This window comes from Mytilus trossulus, chromosome 11 (genome assembly GCF_036588685.1).
Source record: "Mytilus trossulus isolate FHL-02 chromosome 11, PNRI_Mtr1.1.1.hap1, whole genome shotgun sequence".
In the NCBI taxonomy this organism is placed as follows: Eukaryota; Metazoa; Mollusca; class Bivalvia; order Mytilida; family Mytilidae; genus Mytilus; species Mytilus trossulus.
In genome coordinates this window covers 65,730,157-65,747,073 of record NC_086383.1, presented here as the reverse complement: position 1 = coordinate 65,747,073, position 16,917 = coordinate 65,730,157, and the positions used below count along the sequence as shown (strand labels likewise).

At 30.7% G+C, this 16,917-nt stretch overlaps 4 protein-coding genes across 5 annotated transcripts in view; 3 read left to right on the top strand and 1 right to left on the bottom strand.

Moving 5' to 3' along the window:
* LOC134691429 (biogenesis of lysosome-related organelles complex 1 subunit 5-like) overlaps positions 1 to 16,917 on the top strand; it is a 280,858-nt gene that overhangs the window by 163,057 nt on the left and 100,884 nt on the right. The gene's annotated exons all lie outside the window — the stretch shown is intronic.
* On the top strand, positions 1,347 to 4,559 carry LOC134691528 (uncharacterized). The gene is made up of 3 exons (XM_063552094.1): positions 1,347 to 1,692; positions 3,381 to 3,461; positions 4,446 to 4,559. The coding sequence occupies exons 1-3, from the start codon at positions 1,347 to 1,349 to the stop codon at positions 4,550 to 4,552; spliced, it is 534 nt and encodes a 177-aa protein (XP_063408164.1). The 3' UTR covers positions 4,553 to 4,559.
* LOC134691425 (uncharacterized) lies at positions 5,628 to 10,409 on the top strand. Its single transcript, XM_063551947.1, has 3 exons — positions 5,628 to 5,738; positions 6,877 to 7,963; positions 9,669 to 10,409. Exons 1-3 carry the CDS (start codon positions 5,658 to 5,660, stop codon positions 10,397 to 10,399), a joined length of 1,899 nt encoding a protein of 632 aa, XP_063408017.1. The 5' UTR covers positions 5,628 to 5,657; the 3' UTR covers positions 10,400 to 10,409.
* Positions 11,318 to 14,590, bottom strand: LOC134691426 (ATP-dependent helicase wrn-1-like). The gene is made up of 3 exons (XM_063551948.1): positions 14,493 to 14,590; positions 13,393 to 13,534; positions 11,318 to 11,979 (listed from the first exon to the last, which is right to left on the bottom strand). The coding sequence occupies exons 1-3, from the start codon at positions 14,577 to 14,579 to the stop codon at positions 11,438 to 11,440; spliced, it is 771 nt and encodes a 256-aa protein (XP_063408018.1). The 5' UTR covers positions 14,580 to 14,590; the 3' UTR covers positions 11,318 to 11,437.

Sequence of the window (16,917 nt, the reverse complement as noted above, 5' to 3'; positions counted from 1 at the left end):
TGTTATTAGTCAGGAATCTAATGTACAGTAGTTGGCGTTTGTTTATGTAATTTATAGATGTTTCTCCTTTCTGTTTTTTTTATACATGTGTATATACAGATTAGACTGTTGGTTTTTTCCATTTGAATTGTTTACACTAGTAATTTTGGGGCCCTTTATAGCTTGTTGTTTGGTGTGAGCCAAGGCTCCGTGTTGAAGGCCATACATTGACCTACAATGGTTTATTTTTTATATTGTTATTTGGATGGACAGTTATCTCATTGGCACTCACACCACATCTTCCTTTATCTATCTCACATAAACACTAATCACTATTAATAAAATCACACACAAAAATTATATGGAGGAGGTGACAAAATTGTTATTGGGATATATTAGTTTGTTTAGGGGATACTATAAAGGGTGCAAGTTCCATAGCAGGAAAGTCGCCTCCCAAAACATCAATATAATAAAACTATAAAGGTTCTTGTATTTATTAGGAAATCACCGGCGTTTTATTTGTTTGATCTGAGGTTTGATAATTTATTTCATATGTACAGTATCAATTTGTATTTTATATGAAGCAATGTTGATAATAACATACCCTTCTTTATCTCCGATATCAATGACGTGTCTACAATAACTGCTTCACTACCGAGCCGTTTACTCTGTTCAAGAATGATGGCATTCAATGGGCTGATGATGATGCACTTTTTTTTTGTCATGTTCATGATCACTTCAAAAATTAGAGATTTTCCATAGCCAGTTGGCAATACAATCATTGCGTCATTATGGTATGCAGCAGAGACGGATTTAAATTGTAACGGTTTTAAAAATGAAAATTCAGTCTTCCTTTTTTTGTTAATTGCGGCCAATGCGATTTTTGTCTGTAGAGACAGCGTCATTGCTGCCATCGCCATTTTGTCTCAATATGGGATATCCCTTTCTTAATATAGATATATTAGGTCTGGTTCCCTGTATATTTTATGTAAATTAGGAAACCTGTAAAAAAAAATGGTTGGTCATTACCTGATCCTTATATCTGTCAAAGCCAAACAGATAAAGGACAGAGAACCAGTCTAGGCTGGTCCTCTCCCTTGCAACATACGGGTATCACAGATACCTTTGTTGTCAAGGGCCGGTAACTAGTAACCATTTTCTGTGTCGGAATTCCGACACAAAAATATGCGCAACCAAACTGGCGCATTTATACGGAAACGGATGTTAAGAACGTAAATACGCCTGGATTATTCGGGTTAGCTGGAAGGACAAGAATGAGATGACTATTTATGGGAGAATTTTTATATATATCTTTACCGTTTTATATTTATATATATATTTTTTAACTTGATAATTTTTTAATATACATGTCTGAATCTGGTCAAAATGTTAAGAAAAAGAACACTGATGAATGTCTGGTATGTTCAAAGCCACCGTATCAATCTAAGAAAATATCTTCCAAATTATTAGATTTTTCGATAAAGGATTTGTTGTTAAAATATGGAGGGATTTCAAAGGATAAAGGGGTGATTTGTCGGAATTGCGAACGCAGATTAGAGACACTTCACAAGAAAACAGTAGAGTTTTATGACGAGTGTCAATCGGCCGCCAGAAAAGATGACTTTACAACACCAGTAGTCTGTAACAAGAGGTTACCATCTTCACCTCTTGTTGGGTTTCACCCTAAAAGAGCTTCTCTTGAAATTAATGAGGGTAGGTAACAAGCGAATTTCATCCCAATGCAACCAGTTATTATGTAATACAGTCATACAGTGTTAATCTGAAAACAGAAATCATTTTGAACAAAGTTATAAAGGCACACTACTTATGAGTGGAAAAATAGCCTACATAGATATATATAGGGAGATGTGGTGCTAGTGCCAATGAGACAACTCTCCATACAAATAGCAATTTATAAAAGTAAACAATTAAAGGTCAATTTACGGCCGTCAACACAGAGCCTTGGCTCACACTGAACAAATTTACCAAATTTCCCCAAAATTACTAGCGTAAAACCATTCAAACAGGCTAGGAAAGCCAACGACCTAATACATGTAGATAATTTTTATCTGAAGTAAAGATTCTGGTCAGTTTTATTTTTCTGTGATGACACAATCCAAATGCTTCAACAACTAAAAAAAATTCCAGTTCTAACACATGTCTAAATTGAATTATCTTTTATAAAAATGTATATATTTGACTGTTAAATTCTGTCCACTTACATACATGTATACATAGGGATCAATATTTCATGGAAATCCAAATGGCAGGGTTCTCGCTAAGGATTTTTGAAGGCGAGTCCAGGGACTCGTCACTTTTGGCCATGGTGAGTCCAAAAGCAAGAAGAATATATTTTATTGCAATATAATGAAATATTTTAGTCTCCATGGCCTAACAGAGCAATGAAATGACATTAAATTCAGATAACTTTTAAACTTTTGCTATAAAATGATTATATTTGTGTTTAACTGTGTTCAGTTTATACAAAATATTTCAATCTTGATGCATCTGTGGACTCACCAGTTTTGAAAATGGTGAGTCCAGACAGATTTTGATGAGTCCAGGACTCATGGACTCGCCTTAGCGAGAACCCTGAAATGGATCATATTATTTGACACCAAAATTATATATTTTCTTCTGCTTTCTTTTCATTATAAATGCATGAAATGTACAAAAATGTAGTAAAGTTCTTCAAATTATATTTCCTTTCTTCTTACATGTATTGTGATTCTCCTATTGCAATTAGCATTACATGTTCATTTAGCTGGGTATTTTTAGAACTTTAATGCCCATATTCACTTCCATTAATTAATAATTCTTCAGTAATAAATTCCACCAGTCTTTGCTTGTTTGATTGTTGATTTGTTTGCCATATATATTTTTGTAAATCATAGATACATTTATATATATCTAAAATTGAGAATGGAAATGGGGAATATGTCAAGGAGACAACAACCCGACCACAGAACAGACAACAGCAGAAGGTCTTCAGTGCAAGGAGAGATTTAAGCACCCGGAGGCGTCCATCTGCTGGCCCCCAAACAAATATATATACTAGTTCATTGATTATAAATGTCATACCAAACTCCAATTTATACAATTTATACACAAGAAACTGAAATTAAAAATAATACAAGACTAGCACAGGCTTTTATAATTGGACACATATTGTCAAAGTCTTAAATTTAAAAGAACCTTGATATGATCAGGATGCAAGGAACAAACATGTAATAACAACTTAATTCTGTGAATAGATATAGACAGATGTGGTGTGAGTGCCAATGAGACAACTCTCAATCCAAATATCAATTCATTAAAAAAAACATATTCTTGTTTGTACAAATGCTTTACTTTTATTCAATTAAGTTACATTTGTAATGAGACACATATACATTTTACAGATTTTCAACAACCAAGTCAACATGCAAGTTCTGAGAATATGTTTGTTGATTTATCTTCCAATGCAGAGCCTAGCAATAAAGGTGTGTATCTAACATGTCTAAACATGACAATTTGTTCAATTTGTTCATTTAATTTGTTTAAATTTATGTGATTTCACCAGTGCATGTACATGTATGATTTTATGGTTTTTTTTTCAAGTGGACAGACATGCTAAGCACCATTAATCTTTGGTAAATTTATAAGGCTCCATACACCATAGATCTTTGGTACATTTACATTTGTATGGAACATATAAACCATATATTTAGTGTAAATTTATATTGCAACATACACACTAAATACATGTTCAATATATCTATGGTAAATTTAATTTGTACTTCACCATTCACCATAAATCTTTGGTATATTTATATGTCACCATTTGATATATCTTATATCTATGGTGGTACATTTATATCTAAATCATAATTATTTTGTTTCATTCTATATATCTATGGTAACCTCTTACAAAAATAACTCTTCCTTGCAAGCAAAAAAAGGGATGTCCTCATTAAAAACAACATACATGTAAAAACTACAGTAAAGCAAAAATACTTTTATACTGTCATATTATGCTAACTTTTACAAGTTAAGAGAAACTCAGACCCATGTTTGAAACCATATGTTTTTTTTTATTTGGGAAGATAAAAATAATCTAACTTGTTACTGTACCTTAATGAGGAATTGGAAAAACTATCAACAATGAAACAAATCTTTGTTTTAATGAAAACGCTACTAGTATGTCAATAAGCTATTTATTTAAAAAGCCCTTATTTTACGGCCAGTTAGTAAATGAACTATGTTACTTTTACACACAAACTCCAATAACATTTATTCAATATACATACATGTACTACAAGAAAGTGTTCATGAGTTTTTACTGCTTGTTGTTCATTGATGGCCTGCTTGTAACAATAATCCAACAGGTCTCTCTGAATACTATTATGTAGTATTGATTCAAATCAGCAAAATTTCTTGACAATAATGAAAATGTATATTAATTGTTATTATAATTTTTTGTTCAGTTTTATGTTACAGTTATACAGTTATTTTATGTTATGGTATCCAATCAACTGAAGACAGAAAAGATACAGCGCAGCATACAGAATGCAATTCATCTGACAAACCTTGAAACTTACAGGAAAAGAACATTGAACATATAATTTATTGTACATTTGGCAATTAAAGTTATTTGATATACATGATTGGGGACTGGGTTTAAGTAAGAGGTATACACTTACCGATTACACCCAGATAAATGTCCTGATACTCTTGGCATTGAAAGTAACTTTTATTGCATATATGTGCATTAAGTTAACTTATTAATAGATCTAGTTTTGAAATAAAGTGTATGTTAATAGTATGTGCAAAGATAAATTTTATCCTTTTAGATTAAACATGTTATATATGCAAAGAATAAGAATATGAAACATAACAGAAAGGAAAATAAGTAACATAAACTTGAATTGAACACTTACATGGGAGATAATCCTGATAATCTATGTCTATGTATTTCGGCTTCTTTTTTTTAATATCTTTTTATTATAAAAAAATGAAATTTGTCAGTTATTATATACATTGCATACTTTTTCAAACAATATTATTTTGTGGTCAAAAGGCTCTGTTCTCATAGTTTTTTCCTCTGTATTAATTTAAATGTTAAATATAAGCATTTATATTCATTTTAGGAATTCCTGACCATAGTTATGCTGGTGAAACCATTACACCAATTTTGACACAACCGGAAAATAATGTAAGGACATGTATTGATTCTGACCATGATTATGTATACATGAATAGAAATACACTTTACAATCCAGTTCTACCAGATATTACAACATTTTTAAAGACCACTACACCAAGCAGAAGTAACAACCATTTAAACCAGGAAGAGAAATCCATCTTAATCAATGTCATTCAAAATGACAATAATATATATGGTGCATTAATGAAGATGGATAACTTTAGAAATGGAGTTATTTCTGAACTATGTTCAGAAATAGACTCATCAATTTCTACAATGGGAAACAGGAAATTGCTGTTTGTCAGTGAACTAATGAAAAAAGATGTTAGTAGCTTGAAATCGCTTGAATGGTCTAAAATAATCAAAGAAATGATGGAAAAATTACCAGCACTTTGCACTGCTCTTTTCAACCATGCTTCCACCACAACAACGATCCTGTTACACCAAGATTGAAAAAGTTATACCAAAAGCTGCATTTGTTTATGCCATTTTGATGCAATCCAGAAATATAGAGTTGAGCCGTGTACAGAGAATGGTGTCAATGTTATTGATGGATAACATTTGTGATCAGAAGGTATAAAAAAGTATAATATAGACTTCCACTGTTCTTTTTGCACAAAAAAAAAATAATACATAAAAAGTTGTTTCATGGGTGATGGGTATCACAGCAACTTTTCACACTATAATGCACTATAATTCTCAATTACAATTGTATGTTTGGTGGGTGCTGACAAAAACTGTTTTCCAACCCCACACACATTTTTTTTGTGGAATAGCCCCAATCAAAATATATACAATATATGAGCTCCAAGTATATAGACTGAATCTTGTAGTTGCATAGTCAAAATGAATTGAAAAAAGATGTCTTTCTACAGCCTTTATAGCTCTCAGATATGAATATATTTGCATTATATTTAATAGAGAATGGATATGGGGAATGAATCAAAGAGATAATTATAGATTATTACATTGGTTGCGCTGAATTACATTGATTTCCCAGTTAGATAAAAACCGATAATTTCACATGTGAAATAAACGTGGTTATTTCACTCTCTGACGTCATACAACAATAGGCGTTGTCAAGACGTCGATAACGTCGGATCAAAACAAATTGTGAATGCGTAGGAAAAACATATAGTTCCTTACATTTTGATTGATTTTGTCACTTGAGCTGGTACAGCGAAAGTGTGAAAAGCAATAGAGTTGAGATGACCAATGATAATCTGTTTATCGCTATTTTACCTATGACGACGTCAATTTCAATGTCAATTTCCTTAGCAACGCCACGTGGCCTCCTTAGTTTCTAGTGATAATTTTTCAATCTCAAGCGAGAAGTATGATATGAAAATTATCAAAAAAAAAGATCAAAGTAAAAATGCACTAAATAGTGATAACAACCCTAATGAAATTTAACGCAATAAATACACATACATGTAGATCTGTCATTTAAATAAACTGTTATCTGATTGTAGATGTTACATGTATACAAATGCTTTAATATCTATGCTTCTGTGTTGATTGTTTACTACAAGATGACAATCTGTATATATGGTTTCAAATTCAAAACACTACAATGTGAGAATGTTAATCTTTAGATTGTTTTTCAAATTCATTGTTCATCAACTTAATGATTTCCAAATATTTATAGTGAGGGACGGTATATTGTGTGAGCATTAAATTGTAACCCACAGTTCAACTTTGTGTATTTTTAGGTTTATGATCGATTGCAGCCTTTAGGAGCATGTTTATGCTATGGCAGAACATTGACAGTTGTAGATCTAATTGGAGGTAGCTTCAACCACCACCTCATAGACAATCTTAAATTGAAAAGATTCAGAATAATTGGGGACAATGTGAATTGGAAAACATCTGTACATGACGAAAGAATCGATAATAAGTCACATATGGAACATGCTTTTGCATCTGCAGTAATTGTACAGAATACTGATTTTTCTTATTTACATATGCCGTCACCATTTCATTGTACTATGCAGGTTAATGAATTTAGGGATTATATACCTAATCCCAATGATATTCAGAATATCAAGTACGACTACACCATATTGATTGCTCGCGTGCTTCAAAATCACATCCCTTTCTTCAGACAATTTAAAGATGTAATTCCAAATGAAATTAGTTCTCCAATATCAGATAAGTTAAAACAAAAATCCAGAGTTATCCCGCTTGCTGTATTGCACAAAAATGAACAGCGCTATCAAGATGTAGTTGGAATACTTGATTACTACGAAAAGGTTGTCGAAGATGTATTTTCAAGTGTTGGAAAACATATGGATGATGTTAAGATTCACATTGGGGGGGATTTACTGACCAGAGAACGTTTTTCTGGGGCAAAGAATTTGAGAGCCCACCATGTAGATCCAAAAGAGAAATTCAGTCATCTTTCCCCAATAACTTTTGAATTATTTCACCTATTAATGAACTTTTTAACCATGACATTTAAGATGCTATATTCAAAGGAAAGTGGAGCAGAATTGGGAACATTGAAGTCTTTTCAAGATAGAATTTCAAGATCCAATGTGGGAGAAGATGTTAAAAACAAGTACGATGCAGATAAAGACTTTTTTATTTCTGTTGTGGACATGCATATTGTAGAATGCATACTGCATTATTTTGGAATGGAATCGGTTTCATCTGTGCCTACTGTACATGTTCCACCTTCATTTAATAACTTAGAAGAAAAGCGACAATGGTTGTTTGAGACAATTGGTGATGTAATTTCCAAATATGTTTTATCTGATGGCAATACAAATGAGTGCTGGACAGAAGAGGCAATAAAAGGTATTTTTTTAAATGAATTATTGATTTACATACAATAATATCATATAAAAAAAGATATGGTATGATTGCCAATGAAAGGTAACTGTACAACCTTCAACAATGAGCAAAGTCCATACCACATAGTCAGCTTTAAAATGCCACGAAATGAAGATGTAAAACAATTGAAACAAGAAAACTTATTTATAAAAAAAATGAACAAAAAAAATATGTAACACATAAACAATCACTATAAAACAGGCTCCTGACTTTGGACAGGCACATACATACATACATAATGTTTGGGTTAAACATGTTAGTGGGATCCCAACCATATCTCTAACCTGGGACAGTGGTATGACAGAAAATTCTCAGACCAATAAGGCATTTGTTCAACTAGTAACTGTTTTTTTTGGCAAACATCCTTTGTTTGCATGATGTAATTGTTTATAGTCATCAAAAGTTCTTTGTATCTTTTTTTACCTCAGAAGTTATCAGGTACCATATGGAGTATTGACTGTATAATTTTTTTTATATGTATACTGCACAGTCAAATTGCTTAATTAGGCTGTATATAATCATATCTGATGCAAATGCACTGACCCTGTCCTATCTGTATTTGATTATGACGTTGATAATATATTTCCATTGAGTTTGCCATTTGCTCCCAATAATGATGGTTTTTATACTATTGTGAATATTTCAACAGTTGTAGGGATGACAGTATATTTATATAAAGAATAACAATAAATTTGTCTTATAATAATAGAAATGATTTATTGGGTTATGCAATATAGTATTCCACATCTGCCATGGTATTGGCTAGAAATATCCTAGCACAGGAAAATTACTAATGACAAATGCACTAGCAGAGAAATAATTTTCAGTACATAGAAATAGCATTTTACCTTTCAGTCAATCAAAAAACAGCATTATACATAAGTTGGAAAAATTCATTAATGATGAATTATCTGGATTTTAAAATTTAAACTAGAACCTGCTTAAATTTTGGTAACTGCCCTTTTGTTACCTATTGCATTGTTACTCAATGTACATGTATATGAAAAGGAAAATGTTTGAAACAAGGCAAAATATTTTACACTGAATTATAAAAAAAACCGGAGGATTTTGAACATCTGACAAAATTTCATCATTTTACCCTTATTAGAACATCTTCACAATAAAAACTAGAGAAAATTATTCTTCAAATTTAGAAGCTACAAAAATATATAAATACTTATGAAATACAATTATATTGAATAAGACATCAAATAATTTTCCATTCATCTAAATTATGTACAATTAGAATTTTTAATATATTATGCAGCATCATACGACTGCGGAGGTAGTAACCTGAACAGTTGCGGCAAATTTGGACACAATATTTAAACTTGATACTGCCTGAATTTGGATTGTGATCAAATCTTTGACATCACATTTAGGTTTGAGACACAAAATAAATGTGGTCAAAGATATTTACTGTTTCAATAAAAAAAAGTATGGAAAAAGATATGAACCCCTTAAATTCATTCACTTAAAACTAAAAATATTATAACTGGAAACCCAATGTGTCTTTGCAAGACGACATCATAGCTTTATGTAAAACCCCCAAAAATGTGTGCAGTCTTATAAAAATCCATCCTAACATTTGTTTTGTGATTTATACATTTTGTTGAATTATTAATTTTTCTATTGAACTGGTAACCCACATTGGCAAATTATTTTTCAGTTAATGGACAGCCAGTTGTTGTACAACTAACTGATGGAAGAAAAGTAACATTAATGAAAAAGTCAAAAGCACCAAAATATGACTATGTAAAAAATTATGCACAGATGATGCTAGAGCTTGGTCTGCTTTTCAAAGATCTAATGGATATGATAAAATTGCCAGAGCGAACCCGAGGCATTAGGCTATTGAAAGTAGCTATGCTTTATTTCAAAAGTCATAAAAATTTGTCAAAGTATGCTCTTGACATACTACGCTTTCTGGTTCACCAACTCATACTTCTGTCTGAGAAGGAAGCAAATGAAGAATTTTATGGGCTTTTTGTCAACACAAATGGTCACTTTAATGGCCACATCCCTGCAGACTTAGCTATGGAACATCTAGTCAAGAAAGTGAAAGATCACTTAAAACATATGTTTTCAAATAAAACAGAAAGCAACATAATGAATAGAACAAAAGCTCTGGGTGCCATTCGAGACATTGCTGAAAATTTTGAAAAACAATCAAAGGTTATTATTAGAGCCAAAAAACATTCTGACAAATCTGCTGCAGATGATGAAAAGATCATTTTAAAAGACCTCAGGAAATTGAAACCATTTCAATTTGAGGCTGGCAGAGCACATGAACATTTCTCAAAGATTCCTAGCACTATAGTGAATCAGTTTAATACTAGCCATTACTTTGAATGGATTGAACCAAGGATACAGATGTTTGCAACAGAAATTGGAAACTGAAGATTTTTAAAGTCACATACTAATTAATTGGTTTGCTTTAATGTGGTACCTAACACTACAGGGAGATAATTCTGTAAAATTAGCTAAATGTTTTAATTACGTTTTGTTGTTAAGGTAACATTAAGCTTTTCAAAGATCAAAATAGGTTTTTGTCAAACTGCTATATAACCAGTGTAATTTTTTTGATAAAACAGTTGGGTTGGTTAAAATTTTTTGAAATTTTTATTTTTTGTCAAAGGGTCAAAGTAAATACTTTGTCAAAATTTTAAGAAAATTAAACGAGCCAAATTAATGTTAGTGAAAGTGTTGGGTACCACCTTAAGGTAGTATGTGGAATTGAGAAGTAAATGACAAATTTTCTTAATATTTTGAAAACATTGATATAAAATTGTGTGACTCCATATACTAGGTTTTACTGATTAGACATGATCAAAACAAGAGAACTGAATAAGTAAATTTCCAGTTTAAATTGCCAGAAGCCCTCACTTATAAAAGCTTATGAACTAGTTGAACAAATATTATAAAGAATTTTAAAGACTTATTTATTAAATGGTAAACTTTTAAGATATTTTTGAATGATAAACTTTATTAATGGTAGTAAATAAGTTTCAGTTTTAAAGTAAATGTATAGAAGAAAATCCTTGTGGTTTTATTTCTACCAATTTTTTAATTAAGGAATTGGCCTAAAAAAAATTAAGTGAGTTCTTGGTTTTTTTTAATTCTCATTTCAAAGTATTGAAAATTATTTGATTTGGTCATACATTATCAATTTACAACATGCTTATTATTTTAAAAAAAACACAATTAAATGTCAAAATCTGAAGCATTTGTAGAAATTTTTTTTAACAGATGTATATTTTAAGTACTGTAAATTCACATGTTTAATATTAATTAAACTATAAATGAAATATGGCTAATTCTAAGGAATTATCTAATGTAAAAAAGCATATGAAATTGTTTGACAAAATGTATGCAAATTAAGGTGCTTTTCATATGAATTTTAACAAATTTTATCATTAAGCACAATGTAGAATGAAGTTAAACCTCAGGACATTCAGATTTGACATTCAATATAATTTTGAATATATTACAAGCATATTCAAATTTCAAGAAAGGAAATTTTCTACATATCTCCTCAGCAGATTTATAAGATAAACAATTTTTAACTATCTCTGGAACAAGCTCAGAAGACAGACCTGTAAAAATTTCTGATTTTGGCATGTCAACTAAATCATTTTCCAGTTGAAAATATGCTGCTAATAGAGTTTGAAGCTGTGACGGAATACCTTCTTTATCTTCTTCAGCAACATCAAGGTCATCAAATGCTGAATTTGATAAGCACTCAATACAATTACAGTCCACCTTACAAATGTCACAACAGTTGTGTTTTATCAACAAAGCCACACATTCCCAGTCAAAATGTTTACAGAGAAATTGCCTTCTGCATGATTTAAGTCTACAAAATTGTTTGACTTCATCTCTAACTGGGGTGTTACCACCTAGGTCATTGTTGTTAAAGTACAATACAGCTTCACTTTGAAGACCATCTCTGCCAGCACGGCCAATCTCTTGCATATAAGCTAGAAAAAAATGCATTTGATTAAAGCAAAAATCTAATACTGTTTATGTAGATAGCATTCTTCTTGATATGCAGATACTATGTCAACTGCTAAAATATAGTAAATAGGTTTTTAAACATTTACTATGTAATTGCTTTCCTTTCGTCCAGCTTTATAGATTAGAAATAAGAATAAGGAGATGTGGTGTGATGTCCATGAGAGAAGTATCCTCCATAGACCAAAGGACATAAATGTAAGCTTTTTTAAGTCCCAATATGACATTTAACTAATACTATGAGCTAATTCCACAGCGTAATGTAATATATAAAAGGTTCTGGCATGCCAAATTTGGCTAATACAAACTGTGTGATAATTAAGGCTTTTGTAATGCTGGTAATATCTTCTCTTAAACAATTTGTTATTTGAATCATGTTGGATTGGCCACAATAGGTAAAGCCAGCCCAAGATATTGTGTAATCAATTTGTTCAGATAATTTAAATTGTTTGTTTAACTTAGGGAAGACAATCAATGATAATGCAAGAATTATCTCCCTTTGCACAATACCTAATAATCTTTAAAGAATTAGAAAAAGACAAGCCCCATCTGATTAAAAATGAGGGTAGTTTGTCTTAATAAACTTAGGTTGGGATCCTGCTAAAATGTTTAACCCCTCCACATTATTTATGTATGTGCCTGTCTCAAGTCTGGAGCCTGTAATTCAGTGGTTGTTGTTTGTTTATATGTAACATATTTGTTTTTCGTTCATTTGTTACATAAATGAGGCCGTTAGATTTCTCGTTTGAATTGTTTTACATTGTCTTATCGGGGCCTTTTATAGCTGACTATGGGGTATGGACTTTGCTCATTGTTGAAGGCCATACGGTGACCTATAGTTGTTAATGTTTGTGTTATTTTGGTCTTTTGTGGATAGTTGTCTCATTGGCAATCATACCACATCTTCTTTTTTATATTAGTAATCAACTATGCAATATTTATGTTTGTGATATTTAAATTGCAAAAACTTCATTAGCACCTTTACAAATTTGACAGTGACTGCAGTCTAACACTTAAACATGTACAATGTATTAGTATTAGCATATTTACATGAAAAATGCATACACATAGATAATAGTTATGTGTATTTTTTTTAAAATCTAATACATTAAGATAAATTGAAAGAGATTAAAGCCATGTCCAGAAGATTTGTTATCCCATACATGTATGTGTAATAGTCATTTTAACCATCTGCTATATTACCCTCTAAGCTTTGTGTTATTTATATACTGTTAAGCAGTAAGAGTGCTATTGACACCATAGGCTGATATGATTATCAATTCATACAAAACATAGAAATGTGTGATAATGCACCTTTTAAATAATTGTAGTTGAATGATATGTGTAATATTTATTAGCTTGTAAGTTATCAATCTTACTTTCTACAGAAGTAGGTGGTCCATAATGTATGATTCTTCTTATATTTGGCGCATCTGCACCCATCCCATATGCTTCAGTTGCAAACAGTAGTGATATATTCCCATTCACATCAGCCATATCATCAACAATTATCTTTTTCATCTAAAAAAAATACTTTCTTAAAGCTTGACATAACCAAGTTCGTCTTATGATTGATATTACAAATTAGTCCATGTATATAATCTTATAAAGATGTTTTCTGTCAAATAAAGAATTGTATGATTAAGATGCATTTTGAAAACAAGTTTACTTTATGTCTGTATATATATATTTTGTTGTGTTATCTACTGAATTTTTGTATGAATTATCAATATTGCTGTACATAAATATTTTACCCGATATAAATTATACAATATTGTTATTTATAAACTTCTCTGAAAGCTTGAAAAAAATATTGTTGGAACAAGCAATCTACGAATAAAATCTTACTGAATGTGATGAGTTTCAAATTGATGTAAATTGAAAAGCATATTGTACAAAAACTGATTTAAAAAGCTCATATATACATGACATATTATGTATGTACACATACTATTTTTATCTATATGAAGAATATATATAACTGTTAAACTGTTCAACTTTTAGAATTTCAATTGACCTGCATATTTATATCTAGAATTAAATTGTGGCTATTTTACATTTTGTGTTAAAAAAAAATCAAGATTATTGATTTGGTCCTTTGAATAGGTATTTAAACCAAAAAATGTGAGAAACATGAACTTCTTCTTTTGTTTGACAATTAATTGCTAGTATACATTGTACCTACACTTTTAGAACTTAAAGATAACACCAACTATTTAAGTTAAATAAAGCATTTAGTATGTTTATTCTTAAGATATGCAGGAGAATAAAAAAAAATCATTTTGATGGCAATGCATATATATCAAGTATATGTAATTAAAAATATGTATCAATTAATTGTACATTAAATGTTTTTATCTATTTTGGAAATATTGTAATAAATGTTTATTGAAGTTTATTGATGTGTAATATTTGTTCAGTCATTCCAAAAATTAAAAGGAGCCAGCTTATAGCAAATACCAGTATATGTTATACAAACCTGATCTGTACATGCTGAATGATACTGTGAAACTCTCTGAATCACAGCATTTGGATCACTTTCTTTTGCTGCTTCTTGGCATACCATGTTGTAACCATTTCCACACCACTTTAGTTTGCTGTATACTATAGTTTTTGGAAAATTATCTGCATCATCACACAAGCTTCTCAACAAAGGTTCCATTACCTGTTTAAATGATGCTTCTGCTGTATTTTTTCCTCCAGCTGATGGTAATCTCTTTATTATTGTAATTTTCACATTAGGCCGATCAACACATGCAGATATGGTTGTAAAGCTTTTCATTAGAAGTATGTCAGTTATTTCTCTTATCATAAGCTTTGTTGCTGTAGCTGTTAATGCAACAAATTTTGACTCTGGGAAAACTGACCTTAGTTTACTAATTTTCATATAGTCCGGTCTAAATTCGTGCCCCCACTGTACTACACAATGTGCCTCATCTATAAATATGTGAGTTATCTCTTTTTGCCAAGAGTCTGTACATAGAATATCACATACTTCCTTCTTTAAAATATCTTCTGGGTGGCACAGTAAGTAGGTATAACTACTTTTTAAGATATCACTAGAACCTGGAATAAAACATTTTGATATTTTTTCTGGTGTGTATAAGATGATATCTATTTTTTATAGAACTTAGAAGATTAAGTGCTGAAAATTGCTCACATCAAAACTTTTTAATTTAGACAAAAAAACTAATCAGGTAAATCGTGGTAAAGATATAGGACAATATTACATGTGGTGTAGCATTCAACTGTTTTCATTGGATATGACGATCATGTGTTTCATAAGTTATTTTTATAAAAGTATCTGTTGTCTGCTCTATGGTCTGGTAGTTGTCTCCTTGTCACATTCCCCATTACCATTCTTAATTTTGTGATATCTATTGTTTCATATATTCATTGTTGATGCTATGTTTCTATTTATATGTTTATTGGTGGTCAATATAAGAAATCTGTTACTCAAAGTAGAATCATGACATCACACATAACAACCATTGAGGAACCACCACAGCAGTCATAAAGAAACTTTGCAAATTTTAAAAGATCTCTTAAAGAATGTCAAAAAAGTGTTGAAATCTGATTATTTATTTAAAATTTGCAAGTCAAAGGACCATAACTCCACACAAAATCATCAGAATGGGACAAATTTTGATCCTGATCTGTAACTGGTTATGATAAAATAATATACCAAATTTTAAATCACTATCTTCAAACATGAAGAAAAAAGTGAGGAAAACCAATTTGCCAACCTGAAAGATGGATGGACACACAGACAGACACCATTGACTTCATGGATAGAGCTAATTTGACAAGACCATGGATTTTTTTTTTTACACTGATGATAAAAATATATGGTGGCATACAGGAATTTATTTATATCAATGATGTGCATGTTCATGTATTTTAGTTTAAAGTTACAAAAGATAGAGAAATTTTCAATTTTAATGCATATTCTTTCAATTTAATTTTATTCAGGGAATGGTGAATGATTTTTTTGTACATTTTCTAAACATGTCATAAATAATTTGAAACCTATGGAAAGATATTATGAGTGCTTTCAAAAGATTATGTTCTTTTTTTAATTCAATTGAAGAATTTGCATATCCCTGTAAAAAGTCATAGACAACAAAAGATTAAAAAAATACACCTAATGTTTTGAGAAAAGGGACTAAAAATTCACAGGACTACATTGTTGTACATTTGTTTGTCTACAGTTGGATTCGAACCAACATACACCAAAGTGTATTCTCCAAAGATATAGACTTGATTTTAATGTACTTTGATAGTAAATCATAATTAAAAAAAAAAATTCCAATGAGATTAATTTAAAAGAACATAAATAAAAAAAATTGAAATTCATATTGTTAATGAGGGTTACTTATACTTTTCTACCAGTTTTTCTTATAATCTCCATAGATGAATCTACGAGCTTTTTCTATATTTTTTTCCATATTTTATAAAAATTTAAAACCCTAAAAATATATTGAAGACCTGTTGGTGACCTTCTGCTGTTGTCTGCTCTATGGTGGGGTTGTTGTCTCTTTGACACATTCCCCATTTCCATTCTCAATTTTATGAATCAATATCAGCATGTGATATAATAACATAAGTAGTAAGCGTACACAGCTACGACTAGGAAGAGGGGGAATGAGGGAAAGATAACACAAAACAACTTACACAAATTTCTACTGTAATAGTTTTTCTTTTGTATTTTACCGGTCAGTGATCGTGTTAAAAAGACGGGCCACATAATTGTGCGCAATCATTTAACAAATGATCACCCTGGTAGAACAAATGAGCTTAGATGCAAATTTAGTTGCTCGGGAAATTTACAGTCCGTTGATTGGTATTTTCGCAAATATACCTCCATAAAGATACGTCTATTTTAAACACCACCTAGGTCGCCT

What these genes read in the sequence shown, in the direction of transcription:
- LOC134691528 (XM_063552094.1), top strand. Translation starts at nt 1,347, where the DNA reads ATGTCTGAATCTGGTCAAAATGTTAAGAAAAAGAACACTGATGAATGT. An exon ending in TTCTCTTGAAATTAATGAGG is followed by an intron (nt 1,693 to 3,380) that starts GTAGGTAACAAG and finishes TACATTTTACAG; the next exon opens with ATTTTCAACAACCAAGTCAA. An exon ending in TGCAGAGCCTAGCAATAAAG is followed by an intron (nt 3,462 to 4,445) that starts GTGTGTATCTAA and finishes TTTTTTGTTCAG; the next exon opens with TTTTATGTTACAGTTATACA.
- LOC134691425 (XM_063551947.1), top strand. Translation starts at nt 5,658, where the DNA reads ATGCAATCCAGAAATATAGAGTTGAGCCGTGTACAGAGAATGGTGTCA. An exon ending in ATAACATTTGTGATCAGAAG is followed by an intron (nt 5,739 to 6,876) that starts GTATAAAAAAGT and finishes GTGTATTTTTAG; the next exon opens with GTTTATGATCGATTGCAGCC. An exon ending in GACAGAAGAGGCAATAAAAG is followed by an intron (nt 7,964 to 9,668) that starts GTATTTTTTTAA and finishes ATTATTTTTCAG; the next exon opens with TTAATGGACAGCCAGTTGTT.
- LOC134691426 (XM_063551948.1), bottom strand. Translation starts at nt 14,579, where the DNA reads ATGGTATGCCAAGAAGCAGCAAAAGAAAGTGATCCAAATGCTGTGATT. An exon ending in ATTCAGCATGTACAGATCAG is followed by an intron (nt 13,535 to 14,492) that starts GTTTGTATAACA and finishes TATTTTTTTTAG; the next exon opens with ATGAAAAAGATAATTGTTGA. An exon ending in ACCACCTACTTCTGTAGAAA is followed by an intron (nt 11,980 to 13,392) that starts GTAAGATTGATA and finishes ATTTTTTTCTAG; the next exon opens with CTTATATGCAAGAGATTGGC.